Genomic DNA, 21,555 nt, shown 5'->3' with positions numbered 1-21,555 from the left:
TGAAAATATCTTTATTTCACCATCATTTTAGAGATATTTTTGGTGGGTATAGAATTTGGGAATGGTGGTTTTATTTTCTTTCATAATTTTAAAGGATGCTATGCTATAGTCTTCCAGCATTCATTGTTTCTGATGAGAGGTGAGCTGCAATTTTTATTTTAATTTTTCAGTATGTAATATTGTTTGACAAAGATGCCAATAGAGAAATGAAAGTCTTTTCATCAAATGATGCTGGAAGAGCTAATTATTCATATAGGAATAAAAAAAGAACCCTTACTTCATATCACACTACTCAAAAGTTAATTCAAATGGCCCTGGCTGGTGTGGCTTAGTTGGTTGTAGCGTCATCCCATAACCAAAGAGTCATGAGTTTGATTCCCAGTCAGTGCACCTACCTAGGCTGCAGGTTCAACCCCTGGTCCAGGTGCATAGAATCCCCAGTCCAGGCACATACAGGAGGAACCAATTGATGTTTCTCTCTTGAACTGATGTTTTTTCTCTCCCTTCCTCTCTCTCTTCCCCTCTTTCTTAAAGCAATGAAAACAAAATGTCCTTGGGTGAGGATTAAAAAAAAAAAAAGTTAACGCAAATGTATTCGAGACCTAAATCTAAAATCTAATACTATGAAACTTCTAGACGAAAACACCTCTGTGATCTTGGGGTATGCAGAGATTTTTATATAGGATACAAAAAGCAGGAATCATAAAAGAAAAATGTGATCAAATAGTTTTTATCAAAATTAAAACTTTTGCTCTTCAAAAGAACTCGATAAGAAAACAAAATTGCAAGTCATAAAATGTGAGAAAATATTCAAAGCATGTATATCTGATAAAAGATTTATTTCTAGAATATATAACGAACTATTACAACTCAATAGAAGACAAACAACCCAATTTTTTTTAATGGGCAAAGATTTGAACAGACACTTTACCAAAAAGGTACAGGAATGAGCAATAAGCACATGAAAAATTGCTGAATCATCAAGAAAATGCAAATTAAAACCTAAATAAGGTTTTGCTTCACCTCTACTGGAATGGGTTAAAAAAAGAGAGACTAGCAATGCCAAGTGTTGGCAAGAATGTGGGTGGACTTGAATCCTATACTACTCTGGCTTTCACTTTACATACTAGGTGCTCTAGAAAAACAATAATGCTTTACAGTTTACAAAGCATTTTTACATTTGTTACCAAATTGATCTCAAAAATAATCTCATACAGTTCCCTTTAAGCAGGGACTTTGAAGAGAGAACCAGCTTGTTCATTGCTGTCAAGCATAGACATAAATATGCCTGGTTGGCCCTGACCTGTGTGGCTCAACTGGTTAGGCATTGTCCCACAAAGCGAAAAGTTATCTGGTTCAATTCCCGGTCAGGGCACATGCCTGGGTTGCGGGCCAATCCCCAGTTGGGGCACATGTGAGAAGCAATCAATTGATGTTTCTCTCACATATCGATGTTTCTCTTCCTCTCTTTCTCCCTCCCCTCCCCTGTCTCTAAAAATAAATAAATAAAATCTTTTTAAAATATATGCCTGGTAGGACAACTACAGTCAAGTAATATTTATGAGGTTAACAATACTGGCCTTCTACCTATTCCTTTTTACATTTATGGGGAAACCTAATATACAGTTATAATAAATTATGCACATTAGAGATAAAACCTATTCTTCCTTTAAGTACTGAGTAATATGTATTCTGGTTAAAATGACTTCAGTTTTCAAAATCCAGCTCATCCACTAAGCTCAAATAAGTAAGTAATCAGAATAGTAACTATTGCCAATGGAAGGAGTTTTGAACTGACACCTTCAAGAAAAGCAGAGCCCTTTTTGTCTTTGAAGACAAATTAGTTCCATTGGATTTATTGTTGCCCTTCAGCCTTTGGGGCCTCATTCCAGATTCAAGCCAGTCTCTGTCTTCTTATTTCAAGGAGGCTGTTAGACCTATAACAGTTGACACATTGTGGTGAGTCGCAGGCCCTGGAAAGTCATAACTCTGGGAGGGTTGAGGGGAGTGAAATTCCAAGTGATGAGATGCCAGAATGAAAGCATCACTGGCCCTGTGGCATCTTTCTGCAGAAAAATGGTGAGTAAAAGGTAAAATCAGAAATATCAGTGGAGAACTTAACCATGATTAGTCATTTCTGACTCATTCACCCAGTGGCTTTGATTGACCACAGGCAGAATACACAACTTCAGTTTCATTTAGTTGCTCATACACAGTTATGCTGTAGAACCACAGACAGAAGATGGGCTCAGAATTGCAGCCAGAAAGAAGCATTTGAGATGCAGAGATTAGCTCACCTCTTAGAGACTGTAAGAAAGAACTTGCTGGATTTTCTTCCCTCACAGCAGGGATCCATTTGGGATGGGTCACATACAGGAGGATGATCTAATGACTTCTTCAGATTGCCAGTGAAACTAATTATCAGAGAAAAGCAAATTAAAACCACAATGAGATATCACCTCACGCCTGACAGAATGGGTGTCATCAATGAATCACCAAACAAGTGCAGACAAGGATGTGGAGAAAAGGGAACCCTTGTGCACTGTTGTTAGGAATGTAGATTCTTGCAACCACTGTGGAAAACAGTATGGAGATTCTTCAAAAAATTGAAAATGGGACTGCCTTAGGACCCAGCAATTCCACTTCTGGGTGTTTATCCAAAGAAATCCAAAACACTAATTCAAAAAGATATATGTTCCCCCATGTTCACTGTGGCATTATTTACAATAGCCAATATATGGAAGCAACCTAAGTGTTCCTTTATAGACAATTGGGTAAAGAAGATGTGGTACGTATATATGATGGAATATTTCTCAGCCGTAAAAAGAATGAAATCTTACCATTTGCAGCAGTATGGATAAACCTAGAGGGTATTATGCCAAGTGAAATAAGTGAGACAGATAAAGACAAATACCAGATGACTTATCTCATAGGTGCAATCTAAAAAACAAATGAATTGGGGCAACTATAATAGAATAACAACTTAAAAATTACTTAATTAAAAAAAATAACTTACTATATATAATGTTTTCATTTACCTCAAAAGAAAACAGTAACTTTTTACCACTTAAATATGATGTATGTTATATGAAATATATCTATTTTAAAAACTATGTTTACTTTTATAGCCTTAGAAATATTATAAAATAATACACTATAATCCTTTACTGGAATATCACATCTACTTTTAAAAATTCACCTTGCAGAAAATGTTATTGATCTTTGCATTTGATTTCCAAATATATGACCTACAGTGGCATTTACCTTTTAATATTAAGTCAATGTTGGAATGAAAAAAAGGAAATTTTTCTCAAATATAATTTTGGTTGTTTTTTCCTAGAGAAAGGTTTTTCATTTTTGTTTGTTTCTGTTAATTTTACAAAAACTATTATGATATTTTATTTGTAAGTCAACTTTGAAAATGCATATAAGTATACAGTATTCCCTCACTTATCACACATATTACGTTCTCGACCCCTCCCCCATGATAGGTAAAAATCCATGAACTAGGAACCTTATATTTATTTTAGTATTTATATATATTTTAAGGCTTTATAAACCCTTCCCACACACTTATAAACCATTCCCAGTCCCTTATTAACCTTTCCCACTCCCTTATTAACCTTTTCCACACTTTTATAAACACTACTTATGTTCTTAAACATGTTCTACACTCTTAAACCTACGTAACTTTAACAACATACATATGTCGGCAGCCGTCCGTCTCGAGAGACGATAGTGTAACTTCTTAAGAGTCTATCTGCACCGCCGAGAATGGCTGTGCAGTCTGACTCGGGAGTGACACGGTATCTGTCTCCTCCTGTGTTGAATCGACATCTTGCGATGACACTGGAGTGTCCTCTCCAGTGAAGCTGAAGCTACAGAGCCTGGGCAGGGTGATATGGAGGGTCTGCTGTTGCCCATGCAGCAGACACCCCCTCTCTTCGCAGCTGAAGGATCCAAGGGAAAGACGGAGTCAATACAGCTTGGCTTCAGGTGCGCCGCAGGAGTTGCCGGTGTTGACTACAACGTCAAACCGCCTTAGGGACTCCGGCTCCGGATTTTCTGTCAGGGTTTACTCCCTTAGCCTTTCCCCTGAAGAGGTATACCGCAAGGCAGCGGAGGTTTTTTGGAGTCAGAGTTTTCCTTCTCTGATGTGCCCTGACTGGAAGATCGAACCAGCGACACTTAGCTCGCAGGCCGACGCTCAATCCACTGAGCCAAACCAGCCAGGACTAACAACATACATATACAGTACTGCAAAATCCCACGATATAGCGAAAAATCCCAATAAATAATTAAATACAATATTTTTAAAAATCCCGTGATACAGTGAGGCCACGATAAGTGAACCGCGATATAGAGAGGGACTACTGTATAAGTGAACTAAAAGAACATTAAATAATTGCTAAGACTGAAAAAATAAAAATCAAATAAATGAACGCACGAAACAGAAAAAGACTCATAGAAAAACAGAACTGACAGTTGCCAGATGGGAGTGGGGTAGGGAGCTGGGTGGAAAAGGTGAAGGGATTAAGAAGTACTAACTGGTAGTTCCAAATGGCCATGGGGATGTGAGGTACAGCATAGGGAATATAGTGAATAATATTGTAATAACTATGTACAGTGTCAGATGGGTACTAGGCTTATTGGAGGATCACTTCATAAGTTATATAAATGTCTACTACTATGCTGTATACCTGAAACTGATATAATACTGAATGTCAGCTGTAATTGAAAAAAAAAATTTAATTAAAAAGAAGATTGCCAGTGACAACTACAGAACTATAAATGGTAGCTAACATACCTGTAAGCATTTATATATTAGGTTTCCTTAAATGGGAACATACCCATTAAAAATTAGACCAGGCTCTTTATTGTTGGAGTACTCTTTATTGTTGGAGTAAGGTGGAAAAAAGTAAAATCTTGGTGCAGTGTGGTGCATACAATTGTACATAAATGCACAAAAGACCAAGTGCAAACTAAAGTGGCTGGAAACCTAGGAGGCCATTCCTAAAAGCCAGGGAGACATTCGGGGTCGATACTAAGACCGCATGTGTAAGAGGTGGTGCGATTCCCCCACCTACCCACGACGTCTGGAGCCACTGTCGGCCAGGACTGGGAAGGAAAGGCTCTGAGCTGCTGGCCTTCAGGAGTGTCTCCTCTCAGACTTCTCTCTGCCCCTGCGGGGTTCCCCAACACACTTGTGTTCCAGTATCTCCCTGTGCAACCCCACTGCTTACCATCCTCCCCCCACCCCACTGGTATGTGAGGGTGATGCGTGTCTCCTGGAACTGTTAGGTTTAACAGCTACGTCCTGTACGATGTGTCTGGCGCAGTGTCCCACTCATTATGTGAGGTCCGTCAGCCCACAGCCCTGGAAGAGATCCTGTCTCCAAACCGCCTGCTTCCAGGTATCTTTGCCAGGAAAGCACCTCAGCCCATCATGGTGGCAGGGGCCTCCGCGAAGGTTCGCGCGTAAGTTTTGGAGCCCACCGGATTTCTGAGCGCTCAGAATTCCCCTCTTGGTTTTTGCCCAAATCAACGTGAGCTCTGAGCAGGGCATCCTGACACCTGGGCGCTAGAACCAGTTCTGCCACCATCTGAGTATGACACTTAGGGCAAATTTCTTTCCCTTGTACCACTCCTGCACCTGCTTCTTGAGGTAGCACTCACCCCCGCCCCCAACGTGCATCGTTATCACCTACCACACGGGGCACAGGATAGGTCCCCTCTGCCTTCCAGGAGCGCAGGGTCTGACAGAAGGGGAAGGACATGGACCCAAGCAGCTTTCGCACAGGCAGAGCGAGCGCAGTGATGGAAGCGTGAGGTGCGATGGGGGGCAAAAAGGAAGGCCCTGTGAAGCGGAAGGAGAATTAGAGGACCTGTAACACCTTCGAGCACCAAAAAGGCTTGTTTGGCATTTTGTGTAAGTTTTGATGCGCCAAGGGAGCCCTCCAGAGAACGGTGAATAGCGCAAGCCCAGACTGGGAGCTTAGACCACCGGGCCGTGAGGACGGATGAGTGCGCGTTTGTAGTTGGAGGAGGACGCCTGGGCCCGGGCGGTGGGAGCGGAGCTAGCTGCTCCTGAGAAGGGGCGGGGGCTGATGTGCTGACCTGAAGGATTCAGGCCAAGCTCAGGAAACTGGACAGCAGCACCAACGCTTCATTCATTGGTCAGTTTATACATTCATTTGTTGTTCACTCAGCAAGCATTTACTCATTATTTACTAGGCAACCAGCGCTAATCCAGGGCTGAGGGAAGGAAAGCACACAGAGAGGTTTCTCCTGGAGGAAATCATAGTTTGGTGAAAGAGACAAGTAACAGTAGTACTTAAGGCAGGTAACAATTGCTGCCTGCCCCAAGGACAGAGTTAAGAAAGTGACTGATTAGACTTCGAGGTAGAGGATGGTGAGAAACAGCTTTCAAAAATGGGCCATTTGAGTCGAGTTTGAAGCATAAAGGACTGGGAGCTTGCCAGATGGAAGTAAGACCTCGTCGGACAGAGCAAACAACAAAGTCCGGGGCTCTGTTGCATGGGGCACACTGGGAACCCTGGGAAGTTGGGACGAGGACCTGAGGAGAAGAGATGGGAGAGCTGCATGGGGGTTGGAATGGGGCTTCGTCCTAAAGGCAATGAGACAGTTTTGAAAACGTTTACCCTGGGGAGCTAGGGAAGTAAATGTCAGTGGGAGGTAGGAAGGATCAGAGAGGTCCTGGGCAGATGGTAGGGAGACGTTTTACTAGCCCTTTTATCATCAGAGAAACCAGGAGGACCTGCACTGCGGTGGATTCAGTAGGACCCGTGAAGTTAATGAATGAAAACTCACAATGTGGGTCACTCTCAGGCTTGAATGCCTGGTGCCATTTCCAAAACAGAGGGGTCAGGTGAAAATGATGAATTTGTTCTGGAATGGGTTTAAGGCTACTGCAGGACATCTGTAATGCTCGCCCCACCCCAGCCCCGCTGCCACCTTAAAATCCTTCCAGGGGGCCCCCTATTCCCATCAGCTCTGGACTGCCTTCTCTCAGCCCTTCCTCCTAACACACTCACTCCAGCCTGTGTTCTACCTCTTTGTGCCTCTCACTGGAACACCTTTTCCTTTCTCTTGCCTTTTGCCTGGCCAATTCTCAGACTCACTCAAAGGTAACATCTCTAAAGAGGCATCCCTTGACATTATGTACCCCCCCACCCCCACCCAGGGAAGGTTAGTATAAATCTGTCAGCAGCACTTACTCACCCACTTGATTGTAATTATTTGCATGCAAGTCACCTCCTCCACCACTGCCACCCTCCCTGCCAGGGCAGGAGGCATCTCAGTATCAAGTATGCCTGAGACAGATGGAGCCTAGGACATCCGTACATGTGTGTTGAATGGGCTAACCCAGATAGAGGCACCCAACAGAGAGTTGGAAATTCAAAAAAACAAAATGAAATGCACCAAAAACAGGTGAAAACCACATGAAGACCTGCCTACCACTGGCTCACCTAACCTCTGCTCCAAGCACTCCATTATCTAAAGGCTTAAGAGAGAGCCTGACCTTACCTGTTTCCTTCCTGGGTCTAGGCCGCTGGGCCCTATTTTCTACCACCACCTGGTGGCCACATCCATATACAACAAGCCGTTCGTGAGGCAAAAGAGCTTGTATGGGGCAGAAGTTCCATGGATTGGCCTCCGAGGTCATGACACACTCGTCCCCTAGATTTAGCACACAAATTTATTTTATTTATATACACACACACACATATATATGTTTTATGTGTGTGTGTGTATACATATATATGTATGTGTATATATATATATATATATATATATATATATATATATATATACACAGAGAAGGAAAACTCTGATTCCAAAAAACCTCCGCTGCCTTGCGGCATACCTCTTCAGAGGAAAGGCTAAGGGAGTAAACCCCGACAGAAAATCCAGAGCCGGAGTCCCTAAGGCGGTTTGACGTTGTAGTCAACACCGGCAACTCCTGCGGCGCACCTGAAGCCAAGCTGTATTGACTCAGTCTTTCCCTTGGATCCTTCAGCTGCGAAGAGAGGGGGGGTCTGCTGCATGGGCAACAGCAGACCCTCCATATCACCCTGCCCAGGATCTGTAGCTTCAGCTCCACTGGAGAGGACACTCCAGCGTCATCGCAAGATGTCGATTCAACACGGGAGGAGACAGATACCGTGTCACTCCCGAGTCGGACTGCACAGCCATTCTCGGCGGTGCAGATAGACTCTTAAGAAGCTACACCATCGTCTCTCGAGACGGACGGCTGCCGACGATATATATATATATACTGTCTTATACTGCTGAGAAATTCCAACAGCTTTTTATCAGATTCTTAGAAGTGTATAGCCCCCAGATGACTGAGAAGCACTACTATAAAGGATTGTTCTATAATAGTGATGATTTTTTTCCCCCAAAATGAAATTCTATGAAGAATTATAATGTAAGAGAGAGAAAACCAGACCTGGATCGCTACTTGCACAGAACACAAAGTCCAATTTGAAAACCACACTTAACACACCAAAGGCTCGTGCTGCTTCAGAGCCAAATGGACCCTTAAGAGCCTTTGAGACCCACTAACCACATCTTGGGGAGGGGGCAGTGGAGCTCACAGAACATATACTGGCAGTACTGGAATCTAACACAAATACCCCCACTCCTAGGTCTTTAAACTGCTGTTTTGCCTTATTTCCCAAACACCTAAATTTTTAAATAATAATAAAACTTTTTTCTATCCTGAATATAGTTTCCAACCAGAAAACCATCTTTCCTGTAGATATTTAAGCTTCTGGAAAGAGATATTTCTCCTTATAAGTGCCTCCCAACAAACCATGATACATGGTAGAAAATAAATCTATAGCTAACATTTGAGTACTTCTTTATAACTTAGAACATCAACACCCCTAAGCTAACGTATCTTACACTGGGAAAACTGAGACTTGGAGAAAATGATTTGTTTGCTGTTTTCTGACACTGACTTAAGAGTTCTTTCTACTGTCTCTCAGCCTTTGTATTAAAATGTTTATGTCCTGACTTAAATAGTAAACAAGTTAGCAGTATAAATGTCTCGTTGATAACTGCTGTGGGGAGGGGCAGTAGGGTAAGACCAGCCTCTGCTAATCACTGCCATTTGGGGGTAGGGAGAGGAATAAAGGCTAGCATTGATCAGACATCTATATACCAGGGTCTAATTTCTGAATAGCCTTCGCAGTATGTTCTTACTCACCATTTTTGCAGATGCGTGAACTGAAACTTAGAAAGAGAAGGTGCCTTGCCCAAGGTCACACAGCTAGTCAGCTGAGATAAACCCCTACCTGCCCGCCCCCCCCCCCCCAGCCTGTGTTTCTCCTCACACCAAGGGGCTGCGCAAGGCTTTGAACATGGCAGCTACCCTCCCTCGGTGGGCAGTCCTAGCCTCCTCTAACCCCCTGCCCCTCCCTTCTTTCTCTCTCGTAGGAGTGCCAGCTTCTCTCAGGGCACCAGGGCCTCCTTTCTCATGAGAAGTGACACGGCTGTACAGAAGCTTGCCCAGGGCAATGGGCACTGTGTCAACGGGGTCGCTGGCCAAGTCCATGGCTTCTACAGCCTCCCCAAGCCGAGCCGGCACAACACAGAATTCAGAGACAGTACCTATGACCTCCCCCGGAGCCTGGCCTCCCATGGCCACACCAAGGGCAGCCTCACGGGCTCTGAGACAGACAATGAGGATGTGTACACCTTCAAGACACCCAGCAACACCCTGTGCCGGGAGTTCGGGGACCTCCTGGTGGACAATATGGATGTTCCGGCCACCCCGCTCTCAGCCTACCAGATCCCTAGGACGTTCACGCTGGACAAGAACCACAACACCCTGGCAGTGGCCACTCCTGGGGACTCAGTCATAGCTCCCCCACCCAGACCCCCCAAGCCAAGTCAGGCCGAAACACCTCGATGGGGCAGCCCTCAACAGAGACCTCCAGTTGGCGAACACAGCAGATCGGCCTCCGCCGCTGCCACCATCCCCAGGCGCAACACGCTCCCTGCGATGGACAACAGCCGACTTCACCGAGGTCAGTGTCAGCCCTCACTGAGGCCCGGGGGAAGGGGAGGTAGCCCGGGGGTTCTCAGCAGTTTGCTAGTTCATTGTGATTCATGCTCAGGAAACTTGAGGACCAGCCGGGTCACAGATGTGGCTTAGACATCTTGTACTCAGACCCCTTGCCAGTGGGTCCTCCCACACTGGAAGCTGTTAGGGGACACCCACACTGGCAAGACCCTGCCTCCGAGAAATTGGTATTCTACTACAGGAGACAGAACAGTGCTGGTTAACCACAATGCAACATATTCTGGGTTTGGAAGTCTAGATCATAGTATTTTATTCATTTATAAATGAAACCAGAGATTGCAAAAATCGACTTAGAGAACCAGTCCACACTGAAGTCAAACCCATGGGGATTAGCAGATTACTAAAATAAAATTAGATCTTCAAAATATTTTCTAGGCCACCCTTGAATCTCTGTTTAAAGTCTGAACTTCTAGCTGAAGGATCTAACTTCTGCTGTCACTTGTTTCCAACTCCGGGTATTCCAGCTTTGCCTGTAATCTCCTCTGTTTACAGAAAAAGTACAATAATATTAATCCCTTTCATTTTGCATTTGCTTTATAGTTTACAAAGCCTGTTGTTATATCTGTTGTTTAAGTCGCATAGTGACCCCCAGAATTTGGCGTGATAAAGCCTCATGGTGTCCATTTCCCATGAGGCCCATGGTAGGTAGGACACTTAGGGCCGCACAGTCAGCCAGGAACAGAGATGGGCCTCGTAGCTCAATCCTCTTTGCAGTCTTCCAGTCCATCAACTATTTGATCAATCACCCTGTGCTCTAAAATGGAGATGAGAGACATTAAAAAAACATGTCCCTGCCCTTCAGAGAACTCACATATAGCTGGGGAAATAAAGTCAACATGTATAAATTAGCCAGGTATCAGCACTACTGTACGGCTGGCTGAGTGGGATGGGAGGTAGGTGCTCTGGGAGGCAGAGGAGAAGTGCATAAACGAGGGCAGAGGTGGCCAAAGACGGATTCAATGGGGACACCGACCTGGGAGCTGGCTCTAGAAGCCTGGGAGGGACCTCTGAACTGAGGAGGAATGTGACAAAAGTAGTACCTTGTCATCAGGGGTTGAGAGTGGTACATCTGGAGTTTTAATAAGACCCCTGAGCAGCCCTGGTAAGGGTCTGGGTGAGGATCAGCACACAGACCAACTGTGAGCGCATCTGGATCTTCCTTACTCTGTCATAGCCTCTTCCTGTGAGTCCTACGAGTACCCGGAGCGCGGTGGAAAGGGTGCGGGCCGCCCTGCAGAGTCCATGAGCGATGGAGTCGGTTCTTTCCTGGTGAGTAGGGTTCAGCCAGGGGTCCTCATCCAGATCAGATGGGTTAAGGGTCACCCAAAGAGTGATAGCATCTCCCTCTTAGGACCCTGCCTCATTCTTGTCTCAGTTCAAAACCCTGGGTTGAGTTTTTAGAAAGTAAGATACAGGTGTCCTGCTGTGTAAGAAATGTGTGAATTTAGCTACACTAGATGACATGGTTCTCCAGCCCCGGAGCTGAGCAGGAGGTATCTAGAATGCAGAGGACTCGGGCTCTGGGATGGTGGGTGTAAGGCAGCATCCTTGCCCATGGGGTCTCACCTGGAAGAGGGGCTGTGGTAAGAGAGTGCAGGCAGAGGTGGCTCAGAGTCAGGCTCAGCGGCAGAACCATGGTTCTGAGTGCAAGACCCTTCTAGAGGGGGCAGACCACAATTCTGCAAGGTGCCAGGCCCCGGCTAGACCTGACTTTCGGTGCATGGAAAGGACTGAAAAGTAGGTAACCAAAGCAGAAGCAGCTTAGTTATACATCTGAACACACGGGGCAAGAGTAGTCAAAGGAAGGCTGTAGTCATGGTTGCTCATCACACATTCTGTGGCACCTCTGACTATGGCTTGGTGGTCACACTGAAGGCTAGACTGGGGAAGCACATCTGGACCAGCCTCACCAGCCAGGGCCAGGGCTTCTAATACACTCCTTGCCCGCTTAGGGCCTGAGATGCTGACCTCCCAGTGGTGAGTCCACACCTGAGGTGAAGGCGGGGCCTAAACCAAACCTACGCAGCCCGTGGCCTGTGCTACCCTCGACCTTAGGTATCTTGAAAGCCTCGTGGACCCAGCCACCAATGATATTTTATACAAAAGATTTATCAAAAGTTATAAGTGACTCCCAAGGGGTCATGGAAGCTAGAAGGGACCCACAGACCTCATTTCTTCCTGTCTCCCCTCTGCTTTCTTACTGGGTTTTCCCAGGGTCTGCCTTATAGCTTCACAGTGCTACTCACTCAGTCATGACTTTTCTTCCCTCGTATATAAATCCTCACCATCCCTATTGTTTCTTCTTGCTAGTGACAGCTGTATTTCTTTCTCTCTCCTTCCTAGCCAGGGAAAACACTTATAGGCCGATCAGATAGCACCAATTCTGAAGACAACTACGTGCCCATGAATCCAGGTTCCTCTTCCCTGCTGGCCATGGAGCGAGCAGTTGATAATTCCCAGAGTGTCTACATCCCCATGAGCCCAGGGCCCCATCACTTTGACCCGCTTGGCTACCCCACTACAGCCCTTCCTCTGCACCGAGGCCCCAGCCGAGGGAGTGAGATCCAGCCACCTCCTGTCAACCGCAACCTCAAACCTGACCGGAAAGGTAAGTCCACTCTTTCCTTGTCCTGTCTCTGGAGAATGGCCGGGGACTGTTTGCATTCATTTAGCAATCAAGTGGATCCTGAACTTTACTTGCAAAGAAGTGGTAGATTCTGGGGCCTAAACCACGCCAAAGTCACACACACATACACAACACTCCAAATTCATCCCTAGCACCTTAGGGACTAGCTGCTGGAGAAGCCTGCTGGGCAGAGGAGTGTAGGAGTCAGGACAGAACAGACTTAGGTTTCAGCTCTGCCACCTGCTAACATGTGGGTGTAGAGAAATTATTCTGTATCTCTGAGCCTTGTTTCTTCATTTGTGGAATGGGAAATATAACACATACCTCCCAGAAGAAGTGAAGGACATAGATAATATATCTAAAAGTATTTCATAATGTATAAAATGCTACTCAAGGGTAAAGTAGGGCAGAACTGACAGAGGAGTCTATTAAAAGATACATTATGATGTAATAGAAAGACTTGAGCATTCAAACCATGTAAATGTGGGTTGGAATCCTTATCTAGGACTTCCTAGGTATGCCTTTGGGCAAATCATTTTAATTCTCTGAGCTTCAGTTTTTGTATCTGTGAAATGGGAATAGTAATTCCTGCCTCCCAGATGTGTTTAGAAGGAAAGCATCTGGGACATTGACTCTGGTCCTTAGCGTTAGATGTGTATCCCCAGCACCTAGACCAGGAAGTTCAAGTTAACCCTTTGAGTGCCAATGTCACTGTGAGTGACAATGACAAATTTTCCTAAAAGTGCCAGCGCCGCTCCCAGCGACTTTTTTTCTACGGCTATAAATGTAAATAACAATGGAACAATTTGTATTTTATGTTTTCTCATTTTTTGTACTTCAGGTTATATATTGATATAATTTTTTCTCGTGTTGATCCAAATTTCAAATTATGCATGGCACTCAAAAGGTTAAGTTCCAGGCCTGTCTCTACCTCAGGCTGCTGGCCTTGGATCAGTGGTTGGCATTCAAAGGGGGAAGCAGAGTGACCTTTGGCTGAGATAAGCCCAGTTGGTTTGGCCAATGGGGAATTCACATCTTAGCATCTGAATGGAGCCTGCAGGGTCTTGTGGCCTTCATATTCCTCCACTCCAGGCTCCACAGCCCTGTCCAGAAGCAGCAGAAAGCAGTCATGGTGACATTCTCCTATTCAAGTGTCTTGTTTTCCTGTATATAGAGTCATAAATCTGGGGAGAACAATATGTTGTCAGACTCTGTCTCCTCATTTTGGATTCTGAAAATATGATTACCATACATACAATGCAAAGAATGTATAATTTGGAATCTGAAGACATGACTTCAAGGCTTATTAATTTGGGCAATGATTATATAAACATGCTAAGCCTCAGTTCCCCCATGCAAAACTAGGATGAATATGAAGGCATTTATAAATATACCTTGTGTTACATGTATGTTTGTGTGGCATTATTATTAATGGCTGATAACTCAACTTTCTATTCCTGCTCCAGCAAAGCCAACACCACTCGACCTGAGAAACAACACTGTCATCGATGAACTCCCCTTCAAATCACCGGTCACCAAGTCTTGGTCTAGGGCCATGTGAGTATCTTTTTGGAAGTGGGAGTGTCAAACAGCCATTAGGATTGTTAAAGGGACTGGTGGGTAGCCAGGCTGTGAGTCAGGAAGGCTGCAACCTGGTGGTAATGTTGTCAGTAGCTGAGCAGTCTCTAGATCTGTTGGAGGTTGGTTTTCTAAACTGAAAGCGGGAATAATTGTATCCGCCCTGGATCAGACCTTCACCTGATAATGAAGTGTGACGCTCTGAGGGTAAAAGTCTGGGTATGCAAGGGATGGAGGCTGGAAACTACCCAGGGTTTATTCTTTGTCTCCCCGCCACCCCCCCAACAGCCACAGCTTCAACTCTAGCTCTTCCCAGTACTGCCGCCCCATCTCCACACAGAGCATCACCAGCACGGACTCAGGAGACAGCGAAGAGAACTACGTCCCTATGGTGAGTCCCCTGGGGCCCAAGCAGTGACTCTCATTCAAGTCCCGTGGGACCTCACTCTCATATCCCCACTTCCCAGCTTGGCTCACTCTCCTCGGCCCAGGGGGTCCCACATTATTTGTTTGCTGCTACATATCTTCCTGAGTCACATGTGTGATGAGCACTGTAGGGTTATCATCAGAGGCCATGAAGAGATGGTCCCTACCCCCAAAGACGCTGTGGTCAGAAGAGGCAGGGAAGACCTGCCTTTCTGTGACTGTATCAGAGGTGGCATGGTCAGTGCTACTGAGAGGACACTGGGGGGATGCACCTGCAGGGCAGGTGATCATACCAGGCGGGGGAAGAAGAAGCACTGAGGTGGAGGTGGCCATGTGTTCAGGGGAGGGCATGGTGGAGAACAGTAATCATTAACTGTGGCTGGAGGTGGGGAGGGCAGGGGGAAGAGGCTGGACTAGAGCCAGATCTTGAAGGACCCCACATGCCATCTTGGGAAGTCTGGACTCCTCCTATGGGTGGGAGGGAGCTCCAAAAGGGTTAACTGGCCAGATCACTAGACATGTGTTTCAGAACAGTCATTAGTGACAAGTGCACCCTTCAGAGTTAATTCCTTCATCTACCCTGTTAAAAATCTTATAAAAGCAACAGATCTTCCCTCCATTTCCTCATCCCATCCTACCATGACCATAAGCAAGGGCAAGAGTGTAGTGTTGATTGAGTCCTCAGCAGGGGAAACACACATGTAATGACTCATTGCAGTGAGGGCCACCATAGAGGCTTACACACGGGCCACGCACAGCACATTTCCTCCCCAAGATCTTCATTGAAAAGAGAATCCTGCCCAGCACATGGTAGTTGCTGCATATTGAAAGAACCAACCAACCAACCGATAAAGCAGTCAAGCACAGAACACAGGACTACAGCCTTTCTCATTAGAATGAGCCTGCAAGAAAATCCCGGACAAGTCACTGCGGGTGCTTGGAGGGAGACAGGTCCTAGAGCACGTCACCGCAAGAGCTGCTGAAGGAGCCGGGCTGTGGGCAGCCTGCACGCGAGGCCACTCTGCTAAGGTCTCTGCGGAGCTGGGGCGGGAGAGAGCAGGCTGCTTCGGTGTGACGACCCTTCTCTAGGCCACGGTGGGAGTTTCAGAGAAGCAGATACAGTGCAAAAGCAGACTTTCCCACATCCAGTGCATAAAGGAAAGACACTGCCTTCTCAGGGGCCAGCAAGCAGAGGCTGGGTCTCTTGGGAAGACTGTAGATGAGATTTGGCCTGATGTCCCAGAACAGACTAGGACAGGTTTGGGGGTCAGAAGACAGACCTGGTTCCTGTCCCTGCTCATTAGCTGAACAAAGTCACTTCACTTCATCGAACCAGTTTTATCTTTATTTTTAAAAATAAGAACAGTAACAATACCTGCATCACAGGATTGTTGTGAGGGTTTAAATGAGAACATGAAAAGTCCCTGGCATAGACTCCAAGCAGGCTAGCAGCTCTTTCTCCCAGAGGTGTGTTTTTGTGGTGCTGGGTTAGTCTAGTTCCTAACCTGACTCACAGTTTTTTCCTCCTTGTGATACAGCAAAACCCAATGTCTGCATCACCCATTCCCAGTGGCACCAACAGTCCAGCCCCGAAGAAGAGCACTGGCAGCGTCGATTACCTGGCCCTGGACTTCCAGCCAAGCTCCCCGAGCCCTCACCGCAAGGTGCCTGGGGTGGGGTGGGGTGGGTGGGGGCGTCAGAGCTCCCAGGGCTCTGGCAGAGGGTGCCTTCAGCCCCGAACAGCAGCACTCTGCCTCCTGCCACTTGACTGTGCCTTCCTCTGGGTCTTACAGGGCTCCCATCGCCCCGCTCAGTGCACAGGGGTCCTGGGTCGGCGGGACCTCCACAGCCGCACAGCGGGGCGGGCGAGAGCACACTGACAGACAGGACCTGCTGAGGGTTCCAGAGTCAACCAGTGACAGAGCCAAGACTCGGGACACCTGTGTCCTGGTCCCAAGCACTCTTTAAGGCAAACTCACTGTCTGGGGGTGTCCCAGAGCCCTGCTGCTGACGCAGTGGTTTTCTGGAGGTACTTCTGCACCGGCGCCCCTGGGGTAGCCATGAGTGCTCACCAAGGGATACACACAGAGCCCTGTGGCACCCAGCAAATCCTCCCCTGGAGGGGTGCTCACAGAGGTGGGTGGAGACAGAGATGCAGGCCAGGACCCATCCACCAGGCCAAGGAAGGGCCTGGGTTCTCCTAGGAGCTGGGAAATCTGGGTGCTGGAGGCGCTGTTGTAGCAAACAGGGGTGGTGGTGCAGCGTGGAGTTCAGGCTCCAAAGCCACTTTCAGAAACAGCAGACAGACTCCCAAGGCCAAAGAGGAAGGCAGAGGCCCACCCCCTGTCCCCGTGAGACAGCTCAGGACGAGCTCACCCGCAGCCCCCACCCGAGGCTAACTCACAGAAACTCCACTTCCCCGCCTGTCCCTCAGCCGTCCACGTCATCCGTCACTTCCGACGAGAAGGTGGACTATGTTCAGGTGGACAAGGAGAAGACCCAGGCTCTGCAGAGCACCATGCAGGAGTGGACAGACGTGCGGCAGTCCTCAGAGCCTTCCAAGGGTGCCAAGCTGTGACACGCAGGCCACCAAGCCCGGAGAGGGGCCAGGAGGCCCTGAAGCTGGCTCCTCCCCACCTCCCCTTTCTCCTCTCCCATTGCCCCCTCCTGCCCACCCCTCTCCTCTCTGCCACTCTGGCCTTCAACGCACTTGACATCAGGGACCCTAAACCCTTCCCCTGGGAGGCAAGGGCCTGATTGAGGCACTTCCTCTGCCCACTTGGGGCCCACTTTTGATTTTTATCAATAATGGCCATGCCTCTATTCACCTTAGTTAGAGCTATTGCCAAAAACCATCCTTCAGCCTCGTTCTGCCCTTAAATCTGAGTATCTACTAGATGTGTGAAGGGAGGGCTGGGGTTGAGCCAGATTCCACACCTCCCTCAGTCGCAGCCCCAGCCCCTGGGCTACCTCCTTCAGTCCTGGAAGAAGCCCGTCATCTCACTGACCGGAAAGACAAGGACCAGCAGACCAAAGCGGACATGGACTTCATCCCTGTCTGGCTCGGCATGGGAGAGGCAAGGCCACCAAAAGAGGAGGTCAAGAAGGAAGGTTAGAGGTGGTCCTGAGGGACAAAGGAATGAGCTCCCACATGCAGAAGGCAGCAGATGCCCACAGTGGTCCCCGCTTTCAGCCAAGTGGCAGGGCCGCTGTTACGGGGTGGGACAGGCAGAAGGATGAGGACAGGAGGACAGGAAAACTGAGGAGGATGAGCCGGGAACAAGGAGAGAGGGCTCGGGGCCCAGCAGATGGGGGACTAGGACATGGCATGGGGCCCTGAGGCTGTGGAGCCACAGGCCCTCTCTGCTGCTCTGGGACAGCACTTCCCCAAGACTCCAAGCTCCCACCACCAAAGGGGACCAGTCAGAGAGGCTTGGGCTGGGCTGGGCAGTGAGCCCCGCAGGAGGGGGCTGGTGGAGCTGTGAGGAAGCAATGCAGGGTGCAGCTTGGAGGGCGCGTGGGAGCACTGGAGGTAGTGCAGGGACTGAGGGGCAGCCCTGGGGCGGGAGGCAGAGGCCCCAGCGGTGTGGCAGCAGGAGGCGCAGGTAACTGACAGGAGGCGGGGCAGGCCCGGGGCAGGCCGAGTGGGGCAGAGAGGGAAGGAGCACTGTGTCATGTCGGGGAGCGGTGTGCAGCGTGCATGGTGGCAGGGCGTGAGGGCAGTCCCAGGACTGGGAATGCAGTGCGAGGGAGTGAGCAGGGCAGAGCAGAGCCTGGGGGGTGACATGTGGGGATGCGGCCTGTGCCAGGCACAGGGGTGGCCTGGGGCCAGGCTTCTCCCATGGCTTGGGAGGCTATCAGCTCAGTACCAATCCCCACCTGTCCCTGCCGGGGACAGGAAGTAGGGCTTCACCCCAGGCTCTTTCTCCCCAGCCTGGGGAGGGGTATCTGAATGTTTTATGTTGAAAGCTCTTGGCCAAATTTTCTAGTTTCAGAGGCAACTGGGAAGACCAGCTGTTTCACCCAGCGCTGCAGAGTAGGCCATCCTAAAAATAAATGATTCCCCACTATAATGAATGGAGGTGGCTACCGCTCACCTTTCAGTTCCTGTGAATGAGTGCACACACCCCTCACCAGCCCAATGGCCTGAGCATTGCCTAAAAAGTACCCTGGGAGAATATTGTCTCAACAGGATCCCCTCCTCCTAGTATCAGTCCAAATCAACTCAAACAGCATTTATTAATGGCCGGTGTGACCAGGCTCTGGACTAGGCACTGAGGACACAAGAATGAATCACTGCCCCACACTTGAGGAGGTCACAGTTGTGGGTAGGGGTAGCGAGGGAGATAAGGACATAAGGCATTGGAAATAGCCATGAGAGAGACTTAACATGCTGATGTCCCCATTCCAAGAACAGAAACACAACCATTCTGAAGTGGCTGGAGCGTGAGCAGAGGCAGTGAGGCTGCTTCTTGGGGAGGTCCATGCCATGGCAGGAGCGGGAAGGGGCTGAGACCAGAGAAGCTGGTTTCTGGGAGAAGGAGGTGCCTGAGATGGGTCTTAGAAGATGGGTGAGATTTTTAAGGAAAGGAGATCAGCATTGGGTCCAGTGGAGAAAGAAGGGAAATGAGGAAGACGGGAGGAGAGCCTTGGCAAGCCTCGTGCTTCGGGTACAACGGGCCTTTGGGAGTGTGGGTCCCTGCCGCTGTGCTCCCGCAGGTGAAATGGTGGCAGCGGCCTCCAGTGGGCAGGGCCTGCTGGCTCACTGTCTAACCCTGTGTCCCTTTTAGGCCCCCTATAAAGGGTCTCATATGGCAGAGCTTTCAGTGGAGCCACCCTTGTGCCCTGTTCAGGCTACAGGTGAGGCCAAGTGTCGATGCCCTCAGTCCCCAGCCCCTCTTGGTGCCCTGTCAGCGTTTTCTGAATGTGCCAATGATATGAATTAAACTGGTTGGAGCCTTCAGAGACTGTGTTCAAATCTAATCTGCAAGGATTCTTCCCTTCAGCTCTTGGTTCCTAGAACTCCCACACTCTTGGGGTGCAGGCAGGGGTAGAGATGGAAGGAAGTACAAGCGAAAAGGAAACTGGCTCACAAGCCACAAATGACCAAGTGTTTAGCACGTACCTGTCGGCTCAGTTTTAAAAACTGGTCCTTTGGCCTATCAGTGGGTCCAAGTCCACCTCTCCTGGTGACCTGGCAAGATTGGGGACGCCTTCTCAGCATCGTTAGCAGAGGGCTCATCCTGCCTGGGGCTCCCCACAGAAGGAGCCAGCCTCACCCACTTGCAGCTCCACTTCTGCAAGGTCAGAGAAAGCAGAGCAGGAGCCATGAGAAAAGGCAAGAGTGCTACAGGGAGATGCGTCTCCTTCATGCCGTGGTTTGCGCCCGTGAGAGGGGCGCTTAGATGGGGGGTGTTGGAAGCAGCTGATGCTCTGCTGTTTTAAGGGAGAACTCCCTGCTCTGTGACCTCTCTCGAGGGTCTGGATCACCAGGGATGGGCCACCAGTGAACCCAGTCCCCTCCCTAGATTGATTTGGTAACCTCTACATTTGAAGCCATTCAAGCCTGCCCCATTCGCAGGACAGAAGCACAACCATTCTGAAGTGATTGGGGCACAGGCTCAACTCCACTCTGCCCTTCGGCCCCTCTGCCTGACACAGGGCTGAGGCCTCAGCCCCAAGCGTGGCCAACCAGCCCTCCCCGGACCACACCCTGTGACAGAGCTCTGGAAGCGGAGTGTAGCACAGGAGGGAAGTGGGCCCATTCCTCATCTGCAAAGTGGGAGGAATGAGGCTGACCACACAAGCTCTATGGCCCCTCCTGGGCAGGGGAGCACCATTCTGGGACTCCGCAAGCCCCTTGGGGCCTGGGGCCAAATCAGCCACCTGGGGGGAGGGGGGGTCCCATTGGAGACACTGTCATGTGATATTTGGTGGTGTGTGTTCGTGTGTATTTGTTGGTTACATGTGTCTTGAAAATTAGAATCATTCACACAGAATTGTTGCTATTTGTCAGGAAACAAAATGAGCTAGGAGAAGCCCAGTCTTGGGTTCTTGCCCTGTTATCATTTAAAATTGACATTAATTTTTCAAATCACTGTTGGTGCCTAATCACTTAAGTTATTAATTTATTCTGTTTTCTTTTTTTAAAAAAATTGTAACATGTATTTATCCTGTGAGTAGGTCTGGGGTGGGGTGGGGACGTGTTCGTGTGGGTCCTGTTTTTGCTGTGGTGACACATGGTACAGGCCTGGCACTCACAGGTCCCTTTTTACTGTGGTGTTGGAGCAGGACAACAATAAAGGCCATTAGAAGCAACCACTGGGGGCAGCTGAGTCTGTCTGAGGGACTGTGCCGGCCCCTGGGGCTTAAACACACTTTCGATGAGAATACTGTGCCTCTCAGAATCCAAGAAAGCCTTGGGGCCCATCTCCTCCACTTGCATTTTCATAGAAAATAATTGGGTACTTTTCTTGGCTGGAAATAAGAATGAACCCTCCTTACCTCAGCGTCTATGTTCCTGATGCATAAAGTGGAAATTGCAGTAACAGCTGCCAATTCATCCTTAGAAGGAACCCTGGCCTGAGACTGAAACATGACTCAGTGTGACTCGGTGGCTGACAGGCTATTGGCCCACTTTTGCTGGTCCCTGAGATCTAACGTTTAAGGGTCTATGACATTTGGGCCAAAACCCAACGCCACCTGCAGCCCAGGCAGGCAGCTCTTGGAGCCAAGCCCTGGCCGCACCACTGGCCGCCGCAGTCCCTGCCTTCCCCCTCCGGTGTTCTCCCAAACCAGACAGGCAGTGCTG

General features: G+C 48.4%; 1 protein-coding gene across 1 annotated transcript in view; it reads left to right on the top strand.

Annotated features, from left to right (window-relative positions):
* GAB2 (GRB2 associated binding protein 2) overlaps positions 1-18,321 on the top strand; it is a 175,623-nt gene extending 157,302 nt beyond the window's left edge. The window contains exons 4-10 of the mRNA XM_090265744.1: positions 9,466-10,058; positions 11,289-11,383; positions 12,458-12,722; positions 14,207-14,297; positions 14,607-14,709; positions 16,283-16,408; positions 17,179-18,321. Coding sequence (XP_090121870.1) covers positions 9,466-10,058; positions 11,289-11,383; positions 12,458-12,722; positions 14,207-14,297; positions 14,607-14,709; positions 16,283-16,408; positions 17,179-17,322 — 1,417 coding nt within the window. The 3' untranslated portion in view covers positions 17,323-18,321. The remainder of the gene's footprint in view (positions 1-9,465; positions 10,059-11,288; positions 11,384-12,457; positions 12,723-14,206; positions 14,298-14,606; positions 14,710-16,282; positions 16,409-17,178) is intronic.
* The last annotated feature ends 3,234 nt before the right edge of the window (positions 18,322-21,555 follow it).

Source organism: Furipterus horrens, unplaced genomic scaffold (genome assembly GCF_987537825.1).
Source record: "Furipterus horrens unplaced genomic scaffold, mFurHor1.1.pri manual_scaffold_2, whole genome shotgun sequence".
Lineage (NCBI taxonomy): Eukaryota > Metazoa > Chordata > Mammalia > Chiroptera > Furipteridae > Furipterus > Furipterus horrens.
This window is presented reverse-complemented; position numbering and strand designations above follow the sequence as displayed.